General features: G+C 42.3%; 1 protein-coding gene across 1 annotated transcript in view; it reads right to left on the bottom strand.

The window, feature by feature from the left end:
* CFAP95 (cilia and flagella associated protein 95) overlaps positions 1 to 17,291 on the bottom strand; it is a 52,578-nt gene that overhangs the window by 17,456 nt on the left and 17,831 nt on the right. The window contains exons 3-4 of the mRNA XM_050944234.1: positions 12,190 to 12,311; positions 11,150 to 11,218 (exon numbers count right to left, since the gene is read on the bottom strand). Of these exons, the coding sequence (XP_050800191.1) occupies positions 11,150 to 11,218; positions 12,190 to 12,311 (191 nt within the window). The remainder of the gene's footprint in view (positions 1 to 11,149; positions 11,219 to 12,189; positions 12,312 to 17,291) is intronic.

The following is a 17,291-nucleotide window of genomic DNA, read 5'->3' as shown; positions in this document are numbered from 1 at the left end:
GGTACTAAGCAGCAGAAAATAAATAGGTTCAGGACATAGGACTTGTTCTGTAACATAGGAGATTCAGCTGCATAGAGTTTAGGCAGGCACCATTTAACTATTTAGATACTATATCCAGCAAGGCAGAACCCTCCAGAGCACGCTCAGAAGAGTCTTACAATGAGGAGAGACCATTCTTGTAAGGTCTCTGGTGGCATATGGAAAGTGGTTAAAGAGTGCCTGATCAGTGTAAAAAAGCTGTAGGGTGTTTTCAGGTGGCTGTCAATGCATTTGTTTAGGGTAGGAGTTCTCAACTTGGGGGTCGCGACCCCTTCAGGGCTCAGAAGGTTATTACATCGGGGTCATGAGCACATGCATGAAACAGAGAGCAATTGCTAAAATAAACATATAATTTAAATCTAGCATTTTAGAAAATTACTCACACCTTTCCATCATAATGTAGTGTATTTACTTCAATAAGTATTGTAAACATATAATGCAGCGATCCTTGCTCCTAAACAAAATATATATTTGGTATTATCACCACTTTAAGGAAATTGAACTGTGGGGATTGTAGTTTAGTGCACACAGGTTTGTTGTCTTGAGACTGAAAAGGTGGGACTGAGACAACATTAGAAGGCTTGATTGTTCAGCAGCTGAAGAACTGCATTAGACAGCAGACAAATCAGAACACAGATTGCTTTAAAAAAAAGTGTCAATCTATAATTTAACAGTCAGACACACTGGTGGGGCAGCACTAGGCCACCCCAAAATTTACCTTTGCCCCCCTGTAGCCACTCCTCCCTATGCAAAGGTCAAATGTTATGCAGGGAGTAAGGGTGGAATGGTATAGCATTACCACCTTTATTTCTGCAGTTCTGTGCTGCTGCTGCTGGCAGCAGCACTGCCTTCAGAGCTGGATCCCCAGCTAGCAGTGCCTTTCTCTGGCCATGAAGCTCTGAATGCAGTGCCGCTGCCAGCAGCAGCACATAAGTAAGAGTGGCAATGGGCACTAAGTCTGCTGTGAAAAGTGATACCAACAAAGTTTCTTCACTCTCCTCCCCCAATATTAAAAAATAACTTTGCTGCTTATACCAATTATTCGATAAAAATGTGTTTTAGTTTTAATTTAAAAACTGAGAAAAGGTACATTCATTTTAAACAATAGGGTTATAAATTTAGCATTTAAAATAGTGTTAAATATAAAAAATGTGTTTTTAATTTAAAAGGGGTGGGAGTCACATTCAGGCTTGCTGTTTGAAAGGGATTGTTAGAGGGCTTTCGCTTCACCCTTCCCCTGGTTCTTGTCATGCAGACAGAAAGCAGAAGACCAGAAGTCCGAAGCACAGGCAATGCAATGCTTATTGGGGTTAGTTCCAAGCAAGCATATCCATTGCGCTACACGCTGGCACAGCCTGTTTCCCAGTGTTCTGTCCTAGATCTGATGCCGCAGAGCCTTGCCTGTGTCCCCATTCCCACCTTCTCCTCCTTAGCAGGCCCAAATATACCTGCAGTGCACGCCTTAGTCACACACCTTACAACTTCTCATAGGCATGTGCACGGTGTGTGCCGGGTGTGCACAGGCACACCTTAATGCAGGGGTGGTAAAATGGCTCCACTCTTGCGGCACAGCAAGCCGCTGGCCCCTCCCCCATCCTCCCAGGCTGGCTCCCGCCTGCGACCTCCCTGCAACACCCAGGAGCGTCCCCACCTGAAAGAAAGTGGCGGGGGCCTCTCCTGTCCCATGCCTGCTTTTGCTGCACATTCCTGCTCAATGGCTGTCTGCTGCCCCAAGGTCCTAGCGTCCCCCATCCCCTAATTGCAACAACAGGATGCCCTTACCCTGTCCTTCCGCCCTAGCTCTGAGCCCCTCCAATGCCTCAAACCCCTCAACCCCAGCCCTCATCCCCCCACACCCTAATCCTCTGCCCCAGCCCTGAGCCCCCTCTTGTATTGTGAACCCCTCATCCCCCAGCACCCTAATCCTCTGCCCCAGCCCTGAGCCCCCTCCTGCATTGTGAATCCCTCATCCCCAGCCAGAGCTCTCATCCCCCCGCACCCTAATCCTCTGCCCCAGCCAGGAGCCCACCCTAAATTGTGAACTCCTCATCTCCAGCCAGAGCCAGAGCCCTCATCCTCCCACACCTAATCCTCTGCCCCAGCCCTGACCCCCTCCTGCATCATGAAGCCCTCATCCCCCCACACCTAATCCTCTGCCCCAGCCCTGAGCCCCCTCCTGCATCGTGAACCCCTCACCTAAGCTATGCCGCTTCAGCGTTGCCCAGGGCCGCTCCTGGATGTGGCTTGCTGGGCTCCGGGAGGGGAGGTGGGCAAGCAGCATGGTAAGCCCCTCTGAGCTGGGCACCCCCAGACCCCATCCTGCCCCTAGCTCTGAGCCCAGCCCCTCTGAGCCAGGCACCCCCTGACCCCATCCCCTGCAGCATTAACTCTCAGCTCCGAGCCCAGTCCCTCTGAGCTGGGCACCCCCCGACCAAGAGTCCAGCTCCCCACCCAGCCCTGGGCAACAGCTGTGCCACCCCAAGGCACCAACCATCACCATCACCCAGCGACAGCTCATTATGTAATTGCAAATGTATACATACCAGCAAAGCATTGTTTTTAAATAATGTGTTTTGTGTATTTTCAAATTATTAAAATATTTTTTGATTATATTTCACTGGTTATTTTTATATTTCCAAATACATGTTACTATAGAATTGCAACTTTTTTTTATGGAAGGAGCTTCCGAAATTGCTTTGCCTCAGGCTCCCTAAATCCTCTTGGTGGCCCTGCCAGTGGGTCCTGAGCTCCTCCTGCTCGGCCACAGCTCACAGCCCTGCCCCCTTACCACGCTGCTCTGAGTAGGAGGAGCTCAGGCCCCGCTGGAGCCAACACGGCGCTGCGGCACTGCCCAGGGCCACTCCTGGATGAGGCACGCTGAGATGCCGGGGGAAGGCGGAGGCAGAGGTGGTGGGAGCCTCGGACATTCTCATGGGGGCCCCTTCATGGCCCGGGGCAAATTGCCACACTTGCCTCCCCTCTGGGCAGCCCTGCATCCTCAGCCAGAACCCTCATCCCCTCGCACTCTAATCCTCTGCCCCAGCCCTGAGCCCCCTCCTGCATCATGAACCCCTCATCCTCAGCCCCACAGCCCTCATCCCTACACGCCCTCCTATCCCCAAACTCCCTCCCAGAGCTTGCACCCCCTCCCACTCCCAAACTCCCTCCCAGAGCTTGCACCCCTCACCCCCTCCTACACCCCCACCCCCAGCCCAGAGCCTGCATCCAAACTCCATCCCACAGCCTGCACCCCTCACCCCCTCCTGCACACCCACCCCATGTCCCAGCCCGGAGCTTGCACCCAGCACCCAAACTCCATCCCAGAGCCTGCACCCCAGACCCCCTCCCCCACCCAAACTCCATCCCAGAGCCTTAGGCAGGTGGGGGGCAGAGTTGGGGGGGCGGGTTCTGGGCACCACCAAAATTTCTACAAACCTGCTACCCATGCGCAGGGCAGCATGTCTGGCTCTGCGCAGAGCAAAGCATGCTGGAAAGAGCCTCATGGTAAGGGGCCTGAGGCCAGTGGGGCTGGATAAGGGGTGGGGGCAGTCAGGGGACAGGGAGTGAGATCCCGGAGGGCGGGGTTAGGGGTGGGGAGTCTCTGGAATGAGCAGTCAGGGAGCAGGGGGGGGGGTTGGATAGGGATCAGGGCAGTCAGGGGACAGGAAGCAAGGAGGGTCCTGCGGGGGGGCAGTTAGGGTGTAGGGTCTCTGGAGGGAGTGGTCAGGGGACAAGGAGCTGGGGGTGGTTGGATGAGTCAGGAGTTCTGGGGTGGGGGCCTGTCAGGAGGCAGGGGTGTGGAGAGGGGTTGGGACAGGAAAGGAGCAGGAGGGATTGTATGGGTTGGGAGTTCTGGGGGTCCTGTCAGGGGGCGGGGAGTGGTTGGATAGGCGTTGGAGTCCCAGGGGTCTGTCTGGGGGCGGGGGTGTGGATAAGGGTCGGGGCAGTCAGGGGACAGGTAAGGTGTAGGGTCCTAGGGGGGCAGTCAGGGGACAAGGAGCAGGGAGGCTTAGATAGGGGGTGGAGTCCTGGGGGATAGTTAGGGGCAGGGGTCCCAGGAGGTGGTAGTCAGGGGACAAGGAGTGGGGGGGTTGGGAGTTTTGAGGGGGGCAGTTAGGGGGCAGTGAGTAGGAGTGAGTGGATGGGGCGGGGCTAGGGCAGGGCTCCCTGGGTGCACACCCTAATGAAATGCACTGCGCACGCCTATGCAACTTATGGTCATGTTCCGTTCTGGAGGGTCACGAGTCTGGGGTCTTCGTCCCACCTCTTTTGTAACCCATGGGACAGGTAAGGAGTGAGGTTGTGTTCTGGCCAAGGCCAGGCCTTTCTTTGGCTTTTAGAGTGTCTTATGCCTCCTCCCAAACTCCCTCAACCCTCCTAACTGGTTGCTTGACCTTGGCTTGAGAGAGGAGCCAGGCAGCCTTCCAGTGTATGCTCATACATTACACTCCCACCATACCCTGAACACTTTAGCTCTATCCCTTATCTTTTTTTGTTGTACTAAAAGCTGTGGGAAATGCTACACACAGTGTCTTTGTTCATTGTTCTTCACACACATTAGTATAAGATATAAGAGTATCAAAAAGTCAAACCCAAAATTCTATCTCAGGCTGACAAACAAGCCTATATATTAATAGGGGGGTGCCAATACAAAAAGTTTCAGAATCACTGGTCTAAGGGATCCCAATGAATAATGATGCCTTCTGTCCAGATTGAGGACTTGCCTCACAATTAGTCATCATAGAGTCACCTGGGAATAGTAGCCCAGATCTTTGCTCTGTCCGTCACCTATTTGTGCAGTTAAGAGCAGACAGCCAAGAGAGTGAAATAGAAGTTCAGTGCTGTCCAAATACTGTTGGTCAGTTTTTGGATGGCAGAGTGCAGGCTCATATATCTTTTAATTTAAATGAAGCTCCTCCAACAGCTTGGAGGAAGAAAGGCATGTCAGCTTTAATAATTTGGTGGCATCATGGCAATAGATCGAGAGGTCTCTAGAGGCAGAATGCCTGGAGACAAGTCAGGGACCTTGCCTTCTATATACAGTCCTAAACCAGAGTCAGGTACAGTTCAGTGTAGCTATGGCATGAGGCAACTAGACAGAGATAAAGAAAAGGAGAAAGGTCCAGTTTAGTAGCTGAACTACATCACTAAACTGTATCTATGGAAGACTGACTCACATTTAAATACGTGTTATCGGACAGGACAAAGGCAATGGGAAAAATGTGAGCCTTAAGTGATGTAGCAGAGAAGTTTTTTACTCTGGTGGGATGAAAAATTCATAACGAGTGATTTATTCAGTTTGCAAATTGTGATTTTCTCTAACAGTTGGATTAATTGGTTGAAGTGATAATTTTGGTTCAAATCTTTAATAAACAGCGGTTTGTATTTCAGATTCCACAACAGGGTTCTTTGCTAAAAATGAGCAAGGCCTGAGCTAAAATCTCCAAAAGTATAAGTGCTAAATTGCACTTGTACATGTTTAATTTTGATACGCAACTACCGCAATTTATACATATTTGCATATTCAAACATAAAAGCACATTTTAGCATGAGCACTTTTGAAGATTTAGCACTGGATCATTTCTCTTCTTGACAGAAAATGGTCTTTTAAAATGATGCCTGAAAACTGGCAGGAAAATGTGATGGTCATGTGAAGTGGCCAAACAAATTACATTTAGCTCCTGACCTGCCCATCCCTGGCCTTCAATAATTATACATTTCAAAGATACAAGTCCAAAGACTACTCTTCCATTTTCTCCTACTTACTTGAAAGACACTTTGGGCACTATAAATAAAATAAAGACTGCAAAAGCTGCTTTGATCATCCTCACCAAACATTATGTGTTGGTCTTAAAGTATACCCTCTCTGAAGATCCTACTCCAGGGCAATGACTAACTTTTTGAAATGGGTTCAAAGGTATCATCAAAAGCAGATGATCAAGTTGAAATGAACCTCTTAGAAAATGTAGCTTTTAAAAAGGAATCTGTATAGTAAATATCAAGTTTGTGGATTTGGCTAGCTTACCCACCATTATATGCAACAGGGCTATCATTGCCTCAATTTTTTATTTCCTTTTCTTCTATTTAAAAATATATATATACTCACAGCTGCGCAGCTACTTTTTTTGTTTTGCACTTAAAAGAAAATTGTGTCCATTTTGCTCAAACCAGCAATAGACAAGTTTGTTGAAAGAGAATCACTTCCCATCATGAATACACTGATATGTATTTGAATAACCCACAAGCAAGGCAAAGCAATGCAGAAAATTCAACAAAATGTAACTCACAAAGTTCCTGACTTATTTTTAATGGGGAGGGTCTTATGGGTCCACAGAGGGGACATGGCCCTGCAACCGTGTGAGTTTACAGAGATCGGCAATAAAAGCCTGTGTATCTCCAGGCCTCTGCACTATTCCCCATTCCCGTAACGTGAAACCTGGAAACACAGCTCCCTCAGATTATTGCTATTTGTATTGCAGTAGCATGTAGGAGCTCCAGTCATGGATCAGAACCCATTGTGCAGATGTCATTATGTCACGTACCATCTGTATATAGCTGAGCCATATCAATGTCCATACACAAGGATCTATACACCAGGCTCCCCTAACCTAAGATGCCACTCTTCTCTCTCAAAAGAGCTTCTGAAAGGGTTGAAAAAATAATGTCACTTTGGCGCCCACCTTCCCCTGACAGATTTAGGGCCAATGGAATAGATTTTTATCTGCTTTCACCTCCACTGCATTGCACACAAGTGCCTCCAAAACTTTCTTTTAAAACAGCTTTTGTTAAGAGTGAGGGCCAGCATTTAGAAATGTAGTGGTCTAAAGTAAGCCACCTAAATCCATATTTAATACCTAAATAAAATACCTGATTTTCAGCAATGCCAAGAATCTACAGCTCACACTGGAGTCAATAGGACCAGAGGATGTTTACTATATCTGAAAAAATCAGGCCACTGATTTAGGTGCCTAAATATGGATACAGGTTTCTAGCTTTGTGCATCCAAATTTCAAAATATGGGCCTAGATGTTCTTCAAATGTGATTGGCTAGGAACAGCACAACAACAACTTAAAGTCACTTCACCATATACAGATTTAAAGAAAAAGCTGTATCCAGAATGCAGTTCAAGTTCTTCTTTTTCAGTGAACTGACACATGAGAAGAGGCCTTTGACTTCAACAAGGACTCAATTTCACCCTCTGTTTTAATCTAGTACAATAAATCAGGTAAAGTCTAATAATAGCCAGTACAGAGAAAAATATACTTGAAAGCAATAATCAGATTAGAAATCAAATTTTCTGAAAAATAAATCCTCAGTTTATGAAGTTAATCCATTACTTTCTAATTTGTTTATAACATTTGCAAATGTTATCTATCTCACTATCCTAATCACTTGCATAATTTTTGCTCCTCAAATTGTTAGCTTCAACACCTCAGCTGATCTCAACTATCAGGACAGAATACAAACAGAGAAGTGGGCTCCAAAGTAGCCAGAAAGCAAACAATAAAAACGGTATCTAGGCCAAATCAGTACCTGTCAACACCTGCATTAAGAAAACAAGACTTGCCTACACAGTGAAGAAGAGTGACAGAATAGGACCTTGGTCCATCTCATGAGAGCACCATCCAACTATACTTTCTCAGTCCTTTCAGACAGTAAGGAACACAGCCATTCAAGTACCATTCTGGAACACTCCTGGGGTCTATATCAATATATGTCAAATAAATGTCATGGTCAATGGTACAAAACAGATGCCATGAGCAGATAATTAACAGAGATAATTGGGGTGCTTCTGTTTCATATTCAGGTTTCAAGACTGGTTAAAATGGGAACTGGATATGTGAGGATTCCAAGTACTACAGCACTGCTTTGACAGAGTCTTCTCAATAACCTTCCCCAGAATAGAAAGGTTAGAGAGAGGGCACTTAATGACAAGTTATCAACATCAATAGATGATTTTTTGACCAAGGACATAACAATTCCTTGTTTAAGAGATCCTGGCACGATGTGTTCCCCAGGACACACAGATTATCTCTACCACTAATGGATCAATGTCTACCCATTAGATTTAACTAGCTATACAGGGCATGTAACAGATTATAGGTCAGAGCCTGAAGTTCTTCAAACACTTCAAAAACTTCAGTAAGCAAAATTGACTGAAACTCAATACAGAGGAGGTCTTATCTGCACTTTGCACCCACCTCCCTGACATAGAGATGCTACCATGAAAGCAGTCTATCTCGTCTACGTGTATTTAGCTACATATACATACATCGAGCATTTGCACACCTATCTTGAGTATGGGCAACAGTAGATTGGAAATCTAAATTTAAAGACATAGCTCCTTTTTAAAAAAAAACCTTAATATAATAAAAAGTTATTTATTATGAATCCCATCTGTAATCCAATTTTTTTGGATCACCGAATACCAACAAGAAAATGTGATGTGACTGACACTGTACATGTCTGAATAAGATCAAACTTTAAGAGCACAAAGAAAAATAGAAAGACAGACCAATCACTGAATATTAGTTAGTCATACAGAATGTTAGAGGTCTCCTTTGACATTGTCTGGAAGTTTTCCAAAATATTCTTTTTTTTTTTTTTTTTTTTTTAAATACAAGCAAGTAGAATACTTCAAGTGTTACTATAAAAGTATTTTTCCCGAAGGGTTAATTTGATGTTGAAATGTATATTATGATTACAGTCTTTCCCACATAACATGAAGCACTCATTTCAGTCCATTGAGCAAACTCATTCTTATGCATTGTCTTTTTTAAGTTGGCATTTAATTTTAACAGCCACACGGTCGGTGAGAAGCAAAAAAAAAAAAAAAAAAAAATCTGCATTCAAGAGAGCGGATTCTGAAACACTGTGGAATTAAAGTGTTTTTACCATAATTAGCATTCTATCTCTACACATCTATCTGTATGGTAAATGAGAGACAACTTAAAGTTATAAGAAAATTACATGGAGGACTGGAATCTGATATAATTATAACCCAACTGTATCTCTATTTCCTTGATTACAGTTTGAGTATTTTAATGTTATAACATACGGAAACTCCTAAAACTACTATCCCTTTCCCCTTCTAGACAGATCACCTTCTCCTGCATTGTCCTCATGTCCACCCCAACAGATCTTGTAATAAAATGCTTTGGTCCTATTGATATGATGAACTGCTCCACTGTCTTTACGCTTGGGATCACTTGCCTTGTTCCTTTGGGTTTCAAAATCTCTATCCTATGCTTACATCAAACCTCTCATTTATAATACTCAGACTTATATTGCCAGGTATCCAGTTTCCCCAGTACTTAACCCTGAGGCAGCAGAGGCTGATTTCACATTTTACTTTTAGTTTAACATTGTTAAATCAAGAATAACTTCCAATTATATCTTTTAAACAAAACTTAAGAGTTAAAGAGGATTCCATGTTTGATAACCATGATGTCTTTTCCACATCAGATGCTATTCCAGGTAAAATCTTCATTAATCTGTAGTTATATTACTGTATCACTCATTTCAGCATGAAAATCATTAAGGAACATTGTAATGTTTTAAAATAAAAAACTGACATTCTAAGCCAAAGTTCTCCTTTACAATAAACCCGCCAAAGCATGGTATGCAAATACACAACAGCTTCAACTCTAACTCCATATCTCCATCAGATTTTAATCCTTACTCCTCATTTTATATTTGGAGAAGACACTATGCTTACACAGCTTGTACTGAAAAAGTGAACCACAAGAGCATTGGTTTTATAATTGGTTTCATAAGCACTAAGCCTGATGCTTTATTACCACATTAAGCTTTGCACTTTCTATGTAAGTGTCATAAATTCCATGTCCTTAGCCTAAATGAATACTTTGGCTCAGTTTCCAATGAGGATGATAACCTAGAACATGGGGGCAAAGGCAGAAAAGCTAATGATCATGAGTGTATAGAAATGGAAATTACCACATTCAAGGCAGAAGCTAAACTCACAGAGCTTAATGCAGTTAAATTGTGGGTCAGAGGGGATGGGAGAAGATAATCCCCCTCCCAGAATACTGAAGGAACTGGTACATGAAATTGCAAGTCCAATAGCAAGGATTTTTAATAAATATATCAAATCAGAGGTAGTACCGTATGAGTGGAAAATAGAAAACATAACACCTATATTTAAGAAAGGGAAAAAATGCAATCTGAGCAACTACAGACCAGTTAGTCTGACCACAAAATGCAAGAACAAATTTTGAAGGAAAGAATAATTAAAGACATGGAGGTAAATGAAAAATGGGATAAGATGCAACCCACAGTCTGCCTAACCCTATATGATTCAGAGCAAGGTATTGATATTTTGTGATCATTAATTAGATTAATCTTTGTAATGGATGCATAAAATTGCATCAAAGATTCTGGTTATTCTCATGGCACTACAGAAGCAGAATTACAACTGTATGTAGATGAACAGTTAAGGTCATCTAAACAAGAGGTCATATTGGGATGCCACAGACCAGCAAAGTGAGATGATACTTTTTCCCCTGTAGGCTATATTTTGTGCTCTAGGCCAAAATCATAAAAGGTAATTAAGTGCCTAGTTCCCATTGACATTTTTTAATATTGAAAAATGACTTTTTTTCTCCAACTTCATTTTCAGAAAATTGTTTTGACTGAAATTAAAAAAAAAAATCAGCCTGAAGCTGACACCGAGCATAAAAACATTCATCTCACATTGTTAATGTCTGGCAAACATATAGGTAACAAAACAGGGTCTTATAATAGAAAGTGTCAGGCAACCTTAATAATAGGCAGTACTACAGCCCTCTGTATTGTATGCATTGCTCTTTTTTCTTAGATTAAAATTAGTGTAATTATTTTACCAATATACTATTACTACTGTAAATAAGGTTACTTGAGTCACTAGCTATGCTGGAAGTGAAAACCATACATACTATTATGTCTGAACTAAATACAATAATTCAAGAAGTAATTCTCAATTAGCTAATGTAAAAACAATGTTTTAGGGATCTTTTCAGACCCAGACACTCTACAAGCCACAGAGAACAAATATAATTTATCCCTAAACAGCACATCACCGTTTGCTGTGTTTTGGGGAGGATTACTAACATTTGAAAGTGATCTGAAGGGTGTCTTGGCAATACAGCTCCAACTCCTGTTTTGGGCAGCCCAGTCTCCCTACAAAAGAAAAATATGATTTTCGGAAATTTAGCATAATCATAAGTAGTTCAATTTTTCAAACTTATTCTATGCAATAAGTACAAGCAAGGTTTGAATGGTCAACATTTAAAAAGAACTATCTCCGAGCTGTGAAAAATATTTGCATAGGTCATTAAACCAGCAAATAGCACATTTGCACTAATTTTTTATATATATTTTTCACCTATGATTAAATGCAATTCCTTTTGCAATAGCAGAAGTTGGTGCAAATCTTAGCATACAAATTATAGCTTGTATGTATGTTTACCATTGCCATCTGTGGGCTAGAATGTATACAGCCATCTCCAGTATTAATTAGATTGTAAAGGTCCTACTTTGTTAGCTGGAGGAGGACACGACAGTTGGAACCCACTTCTGGAAGCCAATCTCAAGAGGGGATCCACAGCATGGAGAAGTTTCAACTCAGAAGTTAATAAAACTTTAATTCTGGAGTGGATTTCCTGAGGTTTGGTGGAAGGATGTGTAACCCACACACCTTATGTGTGTGTGGTGTTCTGTCCCATCTAGTGGCACCAAGACCACTTAGAGAGAGATTAATGAGTCTGCTCTATAGCCTTAGTTAAGGGCCACATGGCTCTTAACTCATGCAGTAGAGACTCGTGCAGTTAGCTCCAGAGGCCCCAGGTTCGATCCCTGCCAACGACTGGGGTCTGTCGGTGCTACAGATGGAGTACATTCCTTCAGGATCCATCCCACTCTCCTCTTACTCATGGATTGCCAATCCCACAAAGGACCTTCTACATAATCCTAGGACAGGGGTCTGTTGCTAGCATGGGGAAGGGAAGACCTGGACATAGAGATTTCCCTTGGCATGTGGATTTGGAGCAACAGTGTGGAAAAGATCTTATTGTATCGTTTTCTGTAGTGAAATTCCTATATGAATAGTCCAACACAAAATTCTATAGTGTACACGATAAATATTAAAATACCTGTAAATAACACCATCTTCAAAATTATCTTCATTCAGCATGGACTTACGAATCTCAATTTCTCTATATCCTTTATTTGTATATGGTTGAGACAAATGATCCTGGTAAGTGGTGATCCATGTCTGGAAAATAGCATAAAAGGAAAAACACTGTGAAAGGGGAAAAAACAGTTTTCAGTATATAGGCTATTTTCAATCTGAGATACTGTACAATTGTTTGTTGCTTGTTAATTAATTATTATGATGGATGCTATACATCATAGCCTTATTTTGCTTTGCAAGTGTTGCACAATAGTTAGCTCTGGCTAGGAGGTCTAAAAATAGTGCTCTATACATAGGCAATAGCTAGGGTTGACCTCCTGGCCAGGTCTCTTACTGTTGGAAAAGTGCTATCTGTAAACTGTAAAAAGTGTCAATGGTGTAAACTCTCATATTCATAAGATGCAAGTGTAATTTAACTCTGTTCAGAGCAAGGTCACAGAGCTTATAGTAGTGCTGGAAAAGGGCTGTAAATTTTATTATTGAAATGTATCCTTTGTACAAGTATTCAAGAATATTGAAGACATAAATCTCAACCTATTTTACCTCATGGGACCAACATTTTAATAGGTTTGCAAAGACTTTTTTTTTTCCATTGTGTAAATAGGGAGAAGAGAGAGTACAAGCTAGTCACATTTGCTCATCATTTTATTAAAATGGTCAAAGAAGCTTTGTTAAACAAAGACTTATTGAATAAGGGACAAACTGACAGTCAGTCTGCCCATTAACTTTTTTCATTCTGATTTTTTCCTCTAAATGGCATTGTTTTATATACTGTGACAAAGTTCCTCCTCTACCTTAGTGGGTCCTGCGCTTATTGGTGGATTTGCTCACCTCAGTAATCTTCCCCTCTGGTGGAACCCACAGTCTGGGTCAACATCTCCCGTGTCTGATCAGGAGTTGGGAGGTTTGGGGGGAATCTGGGCACGCCCTCTTCTCCAGGTTCCAGCCCAGGGCCCTGTGGATTGCAGCTGTCTATAGTGCCTCCTGTAACAGCTGCATGACAGCTACAACTCCCTGGGCTACTTCCCCATGGCCTCCTCCAAACACCTTCTTTATCCTCACCACAGGACCTTCCTCCTGGTGTCTGATAATGCTTTTACTCCTCAGTCCTCCAGCAGCTCACTCTCACTCTCACTCTCACTCTCACTCTCACTCTCACTCTCACTCTCAGCTCCTTGCGCCTCTTGCTCCCAGTCCCTCACACGCGCACCTCACTGACTAACTGGGAGGCTTTTAACTAGTTCCAGCCAGCCCTTGATTGGCTTCAGGTGTCCCAATCAATGTAGCTATCTCCACTGCCTTCTAGAAGGATCTTAATTGTCCCCAGGTGTCTTGATTAACCTGGAGCTGCTGCCATTTGGTTACCATGGTACCAGGGATTTGTTTAGCCTGGGGCTAACATACCTGTTCCTCACTACTTTACTGTAGCCATCTGGCCTTGCCCCACCACAACACTTTAAGAAAACCCTCTCTCACATTTTACCAAATGAGATTTCATTCAAACAGCTACATGAATAGATGACCTTATAACAAACATAGAAAAGTAAAATACACCACCATATTATTCATAAAAGTGCAGAAAAATGTCTAAAATCTCATCTTAATCAGCTCTCAGTAGTTCAATACAAATACAGAGAAATTGTACTTGTATTCCCAGTTTCATTTGTAATTGGCTAAAACATAGGGAAAATGTTCAGTGATAATGCATTCTTTACATAGTGTGTTCAGCTGTATATTTGCACGAACATCTATTCGTGATATTTGCACGAACATCTATTAAATAAAATGACAGCATCTTAAATGAAATTTCAAGTTTATTTCTTTAAAATTCATTGTTTAATTCAATAGTTAGAAGTAATAATGCACACTATACAATTCTGCCTGGTCATTGCTACATTCAATCAGCAAACCAATGTCTGTTCAGCATGTGGGACTTTTTAACCTCATGTACTACTTTGAAGTATGATACCACAGTGAAATTGTTAATGGAAATGTATGCCTTGATAATGGCCTATCGCATCTAAAATCAATACCTTGGCCTAGTCTCAGCGTCATTGGTAGGGAAACAAACAGATTCCATTAACATTATCACTGGAATACATACATCAGATGTTGTGTATCTACCATGAAAAATACAACTTAGTTGTGATATGGAAGTAAAATATATTCTAACACTTAATACAGAGTCTTAAAATGCTTATTATGTTGTGCTTTCACACAGCCTTCATCAAGAGAGTATTCCTCTCAACTGCACCTTCCATATAATGTTCTCTTTAGAGTCTCACATGATTAATTTAAGCTAAAACTTAGTAACTGTTAATTTTATTTCTTTAAGTTCTTCTATACCCAGTGCGAACACTTCAGTTTCACTCCTCCCTGAATAGAAAACCCCTCCTCTTAGAGATACTGAAAGGAAAGGTGTGATTGTTTCTCTTTTTCATCTTCTAGGCAGCTCTTTCTTTAAAAGCCAAGCATGCTGCATTTAGAAATTCCATACAGCCATAGTCATAGTTCTGTTTTCCTGCTGCAGGGGTAAGTGGTGCCTGTTTTTTCTGTTGGGGGGAAGATCTTTGCCTATGGCAAGTATCAGCCTCAGCTACTTAGGGACTGCTGTGCATAGTGCTAGATGAAAGAGTGGGGTTGGACTCATATTTCTGCCCAGATATGGAATATGAGAGGAAAGGGCTAAGCCCACATTACTCCGGAGACTTTTTTGGAAGCTGACATAGAAGGAGTAGGTCATCAAGAGCTTGGTGTGATGAGCATAGAAAGCAATGCTTGAGAATTAGAAGAGGAAGGAGACATCCATATCCATGCTATTCCAAATGCCAAGCCTATTTGACCCCATTTCAGGGGAGAACTACAGTGGAGAAGGGGCACCTGGGTGCCCATCATGAAAAGGAAAAGGGAGTAGCTGAGCCTATGATGTCAGGAGATCCAGAAGGTCTCGACCATTTTCTGGATGGTGGTGCAAGAAACTTCCAGTATGAAACAGGAGAGACAGCTGTTGAAATCCTGGCTCCAATGAGGTCTGTGGAAGTTTTGTCGGTTGAAATCAATGGGGCAAGGATTTGGCCTGGAATATGTGAAGACATCTGTAATGGCCAGCTTCTTAAATGTGCAATGAGAATGTCATCAAAATCTCAAATATTCTGTCCCCATCTATTGACAAGGAGTGCAATCTAGCAGCATTTGCGTAGACGAATGCAGACAGAAGTATGTGTTATTGCAACACTGGTAATTATAGCATAGTTTTGTTTAGTTGGGATCATAAGGTTGGCTGCTTTTTAAACTATAAGGAAGTGTTTTAATGGACACCCTCCCTCCCCGCAGAAGGGTGAAATGTATTTTGGTTGCCATGGCACACACTTGACACAGTTACCGCCACTGAACACTGTGCTATCTCCAACTAAAACACCAACCAAATATATGTTAAAATAAATCTCTTAACCCGCTGACAAAAATGTATTTGTGCACCCCCTTGTGTTACAGAGAACTGTTCTACAACATTCATGTTTTTCTAATCTACAGTTATATAAATTTAAGTTGTTCCCTTGCAGGAGGTGAAGAAATTACCACCTCTTGAACTACAGTGGAATTAATAATCTCATATCAAGTCATATACAATGCAATTCACCATAAGATACTTTCTAGTACAGCTGGCAGAAAGAGGTTTAAAATCGTTTTTTGCTCTCTTCACTACCAAATCAAAACCTTGGATGGCTAGCAGTATATCAAATTAAGTGTAAAAGAAAGACATGTCTCCCCAAGGCAAAACACCGTATAAAACAGTCAGCATTCACAACTAAAAAAAAGTCCAGTGCATATATACACTGCACACAAGTCTACAATAAGTGTTGTACTACACTGTATAGTTCATAACAATTTTCTACTGTTGTAGAAAAACTAAAAAAAGAATCTCTGGTCCTGGTGGAATGTAACAGCAGGGTTTTTTCTTTTTAAAATTACAGCACTTTTACTGGAATTTGATGAACAGGAAATGTGTGGTACATGGAAAGGCCTCCTCAAAATGAAAACAGTGCATTGCTATAAGTATTGTACTTCTGTAACTTTTCATGCCTTTCCACTGCATGGAAATTTAAATAATTCCATTGCAGATGAGGATTTTACTGATCCAATAGGATTGACAGGACTCAGTTCCAATGAAATCTCAGTCAGCTTCCACATAATTTCTCCAGAGACTGCACAGTTTTGAATAAATGAGGAAGCTGGACACAAATAGGCTTGGTCATCACATTTCTATCATATTTACTGTACTTATGAATATATTCTTTATTAATAGGCAGGAGTGATAAGATGTTTAATGATTCATGATGGATAATACCATATTTAACTGACTCATATTTAGTATTTGGGAATGTCCAGGTTTAAATAGGATTAGTAGTAGGCATCCTTCAATCTTGAGAGACCATGGGTATGCACCCCTGAGAGAGAAATAATTTTATCAGTTGATTTTATGGCAGTGGCAGCTGTGGCTGAAGAGACCCACTCGAGAGAGACAATCTCTGCCACCTCTGTCACATTTAAAGGTGATGTTTTGACCCTTTGCGCTCTGCCTTCTGCAAGCTCTTTTCTCCTTTGCTAAGCCGGCCGACTTCGTCTCATAACTCCGGAGACCTTTGTTAAACTCTGTTTCCAAAGGCTGCAGTCTTAAGTGTGATCTTCCCAGTTGTCCACATCCATGTCCATTTCTTTAAGGTCTCGCTTGCACACATCCTTGAAATGCAATTTTGGGCATCCTTTGGGTCTTTTCCAGATGCCAATTCACCGTAAAGAATGTCCTTTGGGATGCATCCATCATTTAATTTCGCACATATGCCCAAGCCAGCAGAAGCATCTCTGTTTGAGGAGTGTTTGCATGCTGGCCTGCTTGAGCACCTCAGTGTCGGTAACTCTGTCCCTCCAGAAGATTCCAAAGATTCAATGAAGGCAACGCATATGAAAGCATTTGAGCCTCTTTTCCTGATGAGATTAAAGTCCATGTCTTGCTCCCATACAAATGTGTGCTGATAACACATGCACAATACACAGATCTTTGTG

This window comes from Gopherus flavomarginatus, chromosome 3 (genome assembly GCF_025201925.1).
Source record: "Gopherus flavomarginatus isolate rGopFla2 chromosome 3, rGopFla2.mat.asm, whole genome shotgun sequence".
NCBI lineage: Eukaryota > Metazoa > Chordata > Testudines > Testudinidae > Gopherus > Gopherus flavomarginatus.
The sequence above is the reverse complement of the archived record's forward strand: the minus strand, read 5'-3'. Positions and strand labels throughout refer to the sequence as shown.